This window comes from Chaetura pelagica, unplaced genomic scaffold, assembly GCF_000747805.2.
Source record: "Chaetura pelagica isolate M959 unplaced genomic scaffold, ChaPel_1.0 scaffold50, whole genome shotgun sequence".
NCBI lineage: Eukaryota > Metazoa > Chordata > Aves > Apodiformes > Apodidae > Chaetura > Chaetura pelagica.
The window spans coordinates 5,030,728-5,040,965 of NW_009952366.1; the positions used below are offsets into that span (position 1 = coordinate 5,030,728).

The 10,238-nt window shown below is 38.4% G+C and overlaps 1 protein-coding gene across 1 annotated transcript in view; it reads right to left on the reverse strand.

Annotated features, from left to right (window-relative positions):
- The window catches only part of DCN (decorin), a 40,783-nt gene that overhangs the window by 26,106 nt on the left and 4,439 nt on the right, over positions 1-10,238 (reverse strand). The window contains exon 2 of the mRNA XM_010008016.1: positions 9,943-10,175. Coding sequence (XP_010006318.1) covers positions 9,943-10,147 — 205 coding nt within the window. The 5' untranslated portion in view covers positions 10,148-10,175. The remainder of the gene's footprint in view (positions 1-9,942; positions 10,176-10,238) is intronic.

Here is a 10,238-nt window from a genome sequence, read left to right on the forward strand (position 1 = left end):
TCTTGAGTATTGACTGGAAATTTGTTCTCTATTATGTGGGATTTGCAACTAGAAGTAATTTCATTATTTGTGTCCTACCATCCATAAAATAAGAAACAATTGTCTTTACAGCAAAGTATCCACAGGGTCCTTGTCTTTCCCATTTTCAAAGTAGAAGTTTCTTCTCCACTTTCCCTTTACTTACTGTGAAATCTGCAGTAAAAAATTTTTTAAAATAGAGGTCCTACCATCCATAAAATAAGAAACAATTGTCTTTACAGCAAAGTATCCACAGGGTCCTTGTCTTTCCCATTTTCAAAGTAGAAGTTTCTTCTCCACTTTCCCTTTACTTACTGTGAAATCTGCAGTAAAAAATTTTTTAAAATAGAGAATTCTTCATCTCAAATGATTCTTCAAAGAGATAAAAAAACAATGTCCATTCTTAAATTTTTTTTCAATAATCTTAAATATCCTTTTGAAAGGTTATCCACAACCTTTTTTAAAGGTTGTTTTCTGCTCTATAGTTTGTAAGAGTCATGCTCCAATAAGATCCATTTTGGACTTTATCAGAGATTAGTATTTTTGTATACTTTTGACCTTTCCCATAGGAAAAAAAAAAGAAACTTAACTCAGACCCCTGCTGAGGTGGCCTCTCACAAAGGTAGACCTACTGACATGTTACTACACTGTTCTTTCCAAACATTTAAAACAATACTTCCCAGAACAGAGTGATTACCACAGAAAAATAGAAACAAATTCACATGTTATGATCAAATGCATAATTCTCCATTACAATAGTATGAAGAATCATAAAGGCCCTAACAAACGTTTAAAAATTAGTGCATTGCTAAAACTGCTTTTCTCCATTTCCACTCTGCGTAGGGAACACATATTTCCAAGTATAACAGCTATTGTAAGCTACAGATGTTATGAATTATTTTTCTATGCTAGTCACATTTTTGGTACAGATAGGTTCAGCCTCCTGGCTCTAAAAGCTAATACTTAATAGTAAAGCTATATTATTGAAGCTAAAAATCAAGCAACTACCATTTCTGTGTTCTTTCTAACTGAATTCTAATTTCAAAAGTCTTGACAGTGTATGTCTTCCTAAGAAGCACAGAAGTATTTTAGAAAGGCAGAGAAATATTCTGAAATAATCATGAGACTTCAGGGATTAAGACATTAAGTTAAAAAAAAAAAAAAAAAAAAAAAGTAAAGAGTTCTCTGAACTCCTAGATTTGCCAGCTTTACATTTCCCACTGTCATGGTTACAGACATAAACCATGCCATCAAAGAACAGAAACTGTCTTGTGTGATTCATGCAATCTGCCAGCACCATGTGCATAACAGCTTTAGTCAGTGGATGCAATGCAGATGTACCATCTATGAGAATTTATGCAGTAAGGTGAAGCATTATTTCTTACAAGTATTTACAGTAGTCATAATAGTGCCTTGTAATGTCTCAGAAAAGTGAGTATTATTTAACAAAATACATTTTTAATCATCCTTTGGAGTAATATTTTTGGTGTTTGCCTCGTTCACAGGTTAAGCAGCACGCAACACCAATTTAAGGGTAGCTCTCTCAGTCTTTACTTTGGGATTTACCAGAATTAGGACTAACATAATGGAATAGACATAAAGAGTCACTGGGGGCAATGGAAGGGTGTGGGGAACTTCTCTGGTTTCAAGTAAATTTGTCCCTTCCTGTTATGACCACATGGTGATTTCACAGCCCTAGTATTATTATGACCTGAGGGCAGAGATATGTTCCTGGTTATATCAGGTATTTCTAAACATAACCTGGCCATTTTTCATAAATGTTGTGGGATTGTTTTCAGCTTACTTTCATACAAGCAAGCAATGGAAGGACCCACTGTGACTCGATCTGGACATATTGAATAACATTTTTAAAGTGTTGAGAGATAATTTTCTGACTGAATCTGGGAGCCTGCAGACTTGCTAATTTCTACTTTTTACTGGAAAATGTTGTCTATATCCCTGTAACTCTTGGATATTTTGACCTTGTTACTTGTTTATTTTGTTAGTCATTTAGTGATAGACCTTCCCCAAGTTAGCTATCACTGCAACAGTCATCTCCTTTCCTCCAGAGGATATAAACTCCCAACCATAGAGTGAGGGAATAAAGAACAGAAAATAATTTTTGCCCCTTCACCCTGAAAATAGTAAGATTATTATCCCAATTCATCTTTTATCTGAAACTTTCTGCCCATTTCTCTTATAGCTTCCCTTGAAAGAGCAGTATTTTCCTTTCCATGTTCATACTATGCCTTTTTTTCTCAAAACTGTTCATATCGTGTAATCTTTCTAGTCTTCTTTCATTGACTTTATACCCTTTCCTCTTTCATTTCTATTCTAGTATCTGCTCAGTATCTACTAGTCTTTGTTTTCTGGGATGTTGCTACAAAGCTACAAACTTCATTACACTTTCTCTTCCTATTCTTACTTCACACTGGTAAAGAATTAGCATCATATTCACAATTTGAAGGTGTGAAGGACTTAATTAAACTTATGGAAAGAAATGACATCAAAGCTGAATGATATCATAGCTTTATAGTCTTGTTTGGCTCTCATCTTTGCTCATGCACTTCTTAGGCAGAGATATTCAGCAAAGTCTTTTTTTGTTGTACCACTACAAACACTCCTGGTACACACCACCCTAAAACAGTAATTTATTGAGAGTCTGTTTAGTTTCTGAGGCCCACACTGAAGCAGTAGAAGGGAAAACTTGCACTCCAGTACAGAAACTGCTGTTGACCTAGGCTTTCATACTTCAAATGTCACAGGAGAAGCAAAAAGAAATGCATTCTAGAATGACCTATTGAGCATTTTTGTTCTGCTTGGATGCATTACAGAACCAGACCGTAGCCCCATTTACACTTTCACATGATTTTAATACTTTAGCATTGTTATAAATAATCTATCCATTTGTTTTTTTGCCATTCAATCCCTAAAGTTACCATGAAATTAGGTGGGCAGAAAAGGTTTCTTGTTTCCACTACTTTTTAAAAGATGAGTATTTATTGTATTCCTTTTCTTACTGAAATTAAAACTGCAAGCATCCTCTCCTTCACAGTTCTTCATAGCAACTCAAGGAACTCCAGATAGATTGCAGGAGACAAAGACAAAGATGGTATGGGATGTTCTCCTGGCTGCCCTCTCACTTAAGAGCATGCATGCAGAGAGCACACAAATTCTTTAAGAACTGCTTTTCACCTTTTTAATTCCCTGTTGACTGCCTATCAAGTCTGCAGTAGAGTTTCCTTTATAGAAAATATAACCCTGCTAACCACAGGGTCATTTGTACAGAGCTGGTCAAGTCCCAGTAGTTGAAAACTACAACTCAATCTGCCCACCCCCCATATAAACCCCATGCAGGCATGGGCCTTGGTCCTAAGGTCCCTTTGTGCCTGTGTTCATTGTTTCCATCTCTTTTCTTGCAAATAAACCAGTGAGCAAGTTCCATTCCATCAATCTACTTTGCTTTCATAGTGGATGTAGTAAGATAATCACACTCTGCATGAATGAGCCCTTAAATATAATACAGTAGAAGAAACCTAGCATTCCAGTGTTTGTCAATATCGTTTGTCAGGACAGGCATGTAAAGCAGGGGAATTTTATTATTTTTTTTTTAATAATGGAATGTATTTTGAAGGATATGGTCTGCAGGAACAGAAAAAAAGTATATTCAGAAAAATGCTGTATTTTCATTAACCTGATTTTATTCTTTTAGCCCTCTTCCTGTTAATCACATGACAGATCCAGGATCAGAGTAAAGTAAAATATGGACCAGGGAGTCTGATGTTGATAAGGAGGGGACATTCTCAAATCTGGGTTAGAGAGATGGGTTTTGAAAATCTGCTTTAAAACGTAATATTTTCTAAATGCCATGGTAACTGGACTCTGTGAGCAGAGTTTTCCTGAGCAGCTGGATGATACTATTGGTGGCTTCATGTAGGACCCAAATTCCCAGTTCTCTTCCCTGTTGGCAGTGGGTTTTCAGTGAACATTGGGAAGAAGCCTTTGGGCTCTTTCACTCTTCCAAAGACTTGGCTGGGAACCTCTCACAGTTCAATAGCACAGGGTTTATGTTGTGAAAACGTGGGTAGGTTTTACCTACTTATATGTAGTACACCCAATAAAGGTGTTAAGAACATAATGCACATACTATAGATGTACACAAGATTAAGAGGCACCAGTGATTATTTATTATGTTTTAAGCATTGTAATCACCTGCTATGACCTCTAACAACTGACTCACATTTTACTAGCTATCTATTAACTGTTTATTTGTGCACTGGAAAATTATAGGAATGACTTTTGTCACAGTGCAAACCACACTTCATGTGTCACTTGGATTTCCGTTCCTGCCACTAGGCTTTCATAAATAGCATGTCCTAGTCTTAAGCAAGCAAATAAATCTAAAAAACAATTGGTAATTGTTACCTCGGATTCAGCAGCTGATAAAGAATGTATTCAGAGTGGATTATTTTCACCTAGAATCATGTTTATCAACTGGAACTGGAACATAAGCAATTCAGGTTGCGATGCAACCAAACTGTCTGTAAGTGTTACCCTGGCAAAATCTAATGACTTTTTGTTAATATAAAGCAGCCTACATCCAGGCCAACATATTCTTTTCCTTGACAACTTTTCAAGAGTGTTTTCTAGTTATTGGGTTCTTGACTAAATAATTTTTCAGGATGTGCTGAGTACAGGGCTTTAACTCACGCTTTCTTTAACTTCCAAGACATCCTAAAAATTGTATCTAAGCAGAATATATATAAAATTTTTAATAATCCATAGCAAATTTATCACAAAATAATACTGGCAATCTGAGTTTACTTTTTCTATGCTGTAATTTTATCACAACTTTGTAAGTATTTGCATAGCACTGAATGGTCATTGAGGCCCTGTGTTGGCATTTTAATTTTCCAGTAGTGATGTTTCCTTTCTGACTCTGACAGCCACCTTAGATAGGATGAACTTCCCCATAGGCTAACTACATTACTCTCCCTACGGACGTGAAAGGACCCCAGATGACTCTTAGACACATGAGATCACTCCTATATCTACATGTACTATGTTATATAGGTCTTCTAGTCTGATCTCCAACATGTTAGAGTACTGGAATTCACCCAGTTTCCATGTGGAAAGTCAGATAACTTGTGCTTGATGAGAGTGTGTATTTGGCCAAAGAATATTGTCCAAAAAGGCATTCAGTCTTCAGTTTTAAGGCCATGGTATCATGATGCAGAGGCTATTCTTGGTCTAAGTGACAATATACTTACCAAGATTTCTTTATTCCAATTTTTTAAATAACATTTTTGTTAAATAATCTGGTTCCATGAAGTCAGAGGATTTAATGAGTCTCAGTTTCTACCAAACATAAGAGGAATAAGGCCTTGTTTTTAGAAGCAAAAAAAAAAACAACCACCATAATAAATGGAATAACAAGTTCAATATAAATTAACAAGAACTTTTTTATCTTAAAATTATATTTGTTGAAATCTGGCCATTTATGAATCCATGCTTTCTCTGATTACACCTTTAGAAACCTCTAGGATTTTTAACTAAATGTTTGCCTTTAAATATTAAGTTTTTTTAAAGTTTTGTAAAGATTAAAATAAAGGCAGGAATTCTAAAGCTAAGTACAAAACAGTAAGGAATCCTGTCTGTTTCCTTGAACTTATCTGAGACTGATCATCAAAGAGGTATGTATTATTTTTCTTTTAAAAAAAAACCCACATTGACAACAGAACTCCAAATCAAGGTATATCCCAAAGGAGCTCATTTCCTATATAATGAGATATGAGGGCCCCGAATGAAATAATGATCAGAAAATGGATGTTCAGATGTTTCTGGAAGATTTTATACAGTGAGATAAACCATTTTTTGTCAGCAAATAAACTAGCTGTTGTCACATAGCCATAGTTCAGCTGTTGAAGAGCCATCAGTTAATACAGTTTAAACAGTACATGTGTTCAGATAAGTTGCCTCATGTTATGGGATGCTTTACATATCTCAGTTTTTCACCTACTGATCTCAAAGTGCTTTTCAAAGCTTCACTCCATCAGACATGCTGAGCTTAAATACACCCTTCTTCACAGCTGGAGAAACCCTGAGTTTCTGAACTGTGAGAAAAATTCCAGTGTAAACTGTAATACTGCTTTAACTCTGATTACTGACATCCATCTCTTGCACACCTTTTGGAGACCACAAAACCTTCATGGATGCTCACAGCAGGAGGGCTGGAGGGATCCCCTTACATCCTGTGAAGTTTCTAAGGAAGGCAATTTCATTGCATCCTGCAGAACACAGACACTGCTCACTTCATAAGAGGCTGCCAGACTTATCTGAAGGTGAAATAAAGCTCTCACCGACACCTCTGAACGTGCTTATGGAGCATTCTCCCTCCGATGCAGGACTGAGTAATCACATGTGCATCCTCCTGCCTACCAAGGTGCTCTGGGAGGATACTTTGCTTGAGACTCCCTTTAGGAGGATGAGACTTTAAATGGATGGTTAATCTGTGCTAGGGCTTTTACAAGGCATGTTTGCCTGGCCAAATGCCTGCACGCCTTCCCTTTGTGTATTATTTTTAAACATGAAGATTTGTTTCTGACCAGCTGTATCAGCTACTTCCCACCTGTAATGCGTGTTAATGAGGAAGATGTTTGTGATTTCTATGGAAAGCTTGGTTATAGCATAATAATGCCTTATACTGATACATGAATAAAAGTGAACTCTTTTCAGCAACATAGGCAGATTTCTTAGAAGAGGCCACACTTTTATAAAGATATTGTGGTAGCCTTTCTTGATGAAATCCTTGAGCCTGTTTTAAAAATGTAATACATTTCATAAAAGGTAGGCACATGGGTCTCTCTTCTTGATCTGTCAGTAGCCATAGCTCAGAGAGAATTATTCCTCAGGGTGTGAGAAGACAGCATTCTCCTTCCTGCTAACTCAGTTCCTGGCTTGGAGGCAAAATAAATTAATTTGGAGGTATGTGCTTAGGAAGATGTAACTGAAGCTGAAAAGTTCAGGAACGCAAAAATTCAGCTGACAAGAGTGTAATTGGACCGTTGGGTATTTTTTTCACTGTTTTTATTGAATTTGGATATTTTTATTATTATTCCCATCCAGTGCTCATGAGACAAGGGGAAAACCTGATCTCTAGGCCTTGGATGAGATAATTCTGTGGTTTATTCACATAACTCTGTGTCAGATAGTTGGCTTTTTCCTTACGAAGCAAGAGTTTACAAATTGCAAATGCCCCTTTGGACACAAGAAGCACACTGAGGAATAGAAGACCTCAATAAGTAGCCTATGTTTGGGTCCTCCAGCTGTCTTTCTCTGACATGCCTTCTGAACTCAGAGGCTGGTGGCTGCAAAGAGCCCTCCTTCCACACCAGAGGGTGAGTGGAAGAAAGGATCCTGATCCAGAGTTCAACTTGCCTTTGCAGAAAGTAATTTAGTAAGCTCTTAATATATCCCTGGGAGGAGTCTTGCCTGCATTTTTTTCTTCAGTTAGTACCCATGGGACTAGATTACTAAACTTGATAATTTTGGGGGAGGAGGTAGCTAATTTGGTTGGGCCAGAAACTCCTGGAGCTGAAGGGAGAGGCGGGCCAGGAGCTGTGGTTAACAGGGAAGTGGAACTGTCACTGCTGGTTTCACGGTTTCTGTGTGAAACAGGACATTGCTTTCCTGGTGGTTACGCCCCAAACACCCTTCATCCCATCATCCAGGAGCACACTGGGTCGTCCTGGCAGCACCTCCACAGTTTGCAATGAATTTTTGAGCTCTTGGGGCCAGCTCCCAGCTTTCCTTAAGTCAGTAGATAAATTTGACCTTGTCTGAGTCCAGGTCACACAGAAACTGGTTCAAGGAGGGAACAGAGGAGGGCAGAGGGCAGGTTTTCCTATGAGCAGGCAGTACACACAACTGCTCTGTCACTGCTTACAGGGGTGGCCATCAGGTCTGGGTCCTGGTGAGCCAAACCCTTAGAACACCACCTACTGGGGCTGACATAGCCACGTGTGAGCAGAGTGGATGAAACTTAACACCAAGGCTGGGGGATCCTGGGTGATTATTACTTCCTTGAGCTCTGCCAGTGAAATATTATTTATTGTTCAGGACTGCATATATTAAGCCCAGGGAGATCTTTTTTGCTTCATGCTCAGAGGCTGGATATTATCAGCCCAGCTACTTCACAATCTTTTTGTTGCAGTATCTGCATCCTGGGTTTAAACACAGCTCAAAATGTATCTCTCTCTTATCACCCCTCTTTAAATCTAGGAAACACAGACCTGGGGCCTTAACTGAAATATTCCTGAGTCTCCTTGTCCATATAAGACTCTCTTAACCCAGAAGCATCTGTATGCATTGGACTGTAGTGCAATCCTTTGGAGACCATATATGTGGGAAGGAGAACTGAACAATCATGGAAGCAAGTACAGCAACAAAAGGTTCCTGTGTGGATATCTCTAATTTTACCAAGCAAAAGCTCCTTACGTTCTGCAGAATTGAAGCAGACTGGGGGATAAGGTCCCAAAAGAACTTAAATGCCATCCTCATTAGCCAGTGTAACAAGAAAATCTAAGACTTCCATGGCACATGTGGCCATCTCCTCCCCACTCCTCATCCCATGTTTGCTACTATCTGGCACCTAAATGGTAAAAAAAGAAATTATCTTTCAACAGGGGTGGTACTGTGAAAGCTTTATGAATGCATGGCTAGGTTGATCTGTGCTCATTTGTGCAACTTGGCTTGCATTGTTCGCTGGGCCTTTGCCAAACGTATCTGTTGCGTAATTATGTGGCCTGCTTTAATAAAATCACAGAAGTTTCTAGGGATGTAACTAATGTTTCCCCCTCCTTTCTGTAATTATGCAACACCCACCACAATGAAATCTGGGTCCTAACTGGTGGCTTTGTGCCATGATTAATAGTAATTATCAAAGCCAATGCTATAACATGGGAAAATAGAAACACCCAGTTATACATTTACACAGCTGAAGGAAACCTTTTTTTTTTTTTTTTTTTTTTTTTAATCTATAAAATAATAAGAAAAGTTATTTTTCTGTCCACTGAATAAATTGCCTAATTTCCTTGTAAGGAAAACCAACTTTAACAGGTTTTCTGCACTGCCCACTGAGTTAGACTGAGTAGTACTGGTTTAAACCAAGAGCAGTCTCGCTGAAGTCAAATTCATTACTTGAGATTTCTGCATGGTGTTGTCAAATACTTTGACAACAGTCATGGCTTCACATCCTGCTGGTCTGCTGCACAGACAAGCCCTTGTACATGAGGGAGTAAGGGGAGTTTGTGAGAAAGGTTCTTCTGGTTTCATTTTGAACAGTGTCTAAGGAAGATACTTAATAAGGAGTTCCAAAACACGTTCATTCTTTTGGAGTATTTCCAAGCTCTTTTCTCCAAAGAGCTGGTTCCAGCATATATGATTCGGGGTTGGTTATTCTATGCTCATATATTCCAATGGAAATGGGATTATTTCTATGTTGAGGTACTAGACAGTATGATTAAGGGTTTGGGAGCTTGGACTGTTCAATTTAGAACCTTTTAAAACATATCCATCCCCACATCTAACCTCATTGAATTTATTTAATATGCATTTGAAGGAATAGCCTTGAAAAGTTATTTGTTCTGCATCATAAATCTGTGGTCTTTCAAAGAACAAATGAAATGTGCATATACAAAATGTACATGAAAAAATCAAATAATGTTCATGGTGACAACAAACACCCATCCTGTCAGGGCTTATGGCCTAATTCATGTACCACATTCTAGTTAACAGTAGCCGTGGCATATTTCTTTGACAACAACCCAGTGAGAGAGTGACAGGGCATAGCAGCCTCACCATCTCTGCTGCAAAACCATGGCTAAAATATAAGTATATACCCTATGAAGATACTCTTGGGCTTACCTAGGTCAGAGCACTGCACCACACGAAGATGGCACTGGCAGCGGAAGGGGCACACTGGTCCAAATCCAGATGTGATGGGATCATCTGTTGGAGGCATGTCAGCTGATCCTTCATCCTCCAGCATAAAGTCAAAGAGGCCCTGCTGGTGGAATGGCTTGGCCAAGCATGCTGGCAGCAGTAAGACGAAGAGAAGAGCCAGCCTCATGGTTTAGTTCATCGACTCCAGGCAGAGCCTAGGGATCAAAGCAGGAGATTTACAAAAGCAGGAGTTTCTGAAAGAAGCATAGTTCCTGCTG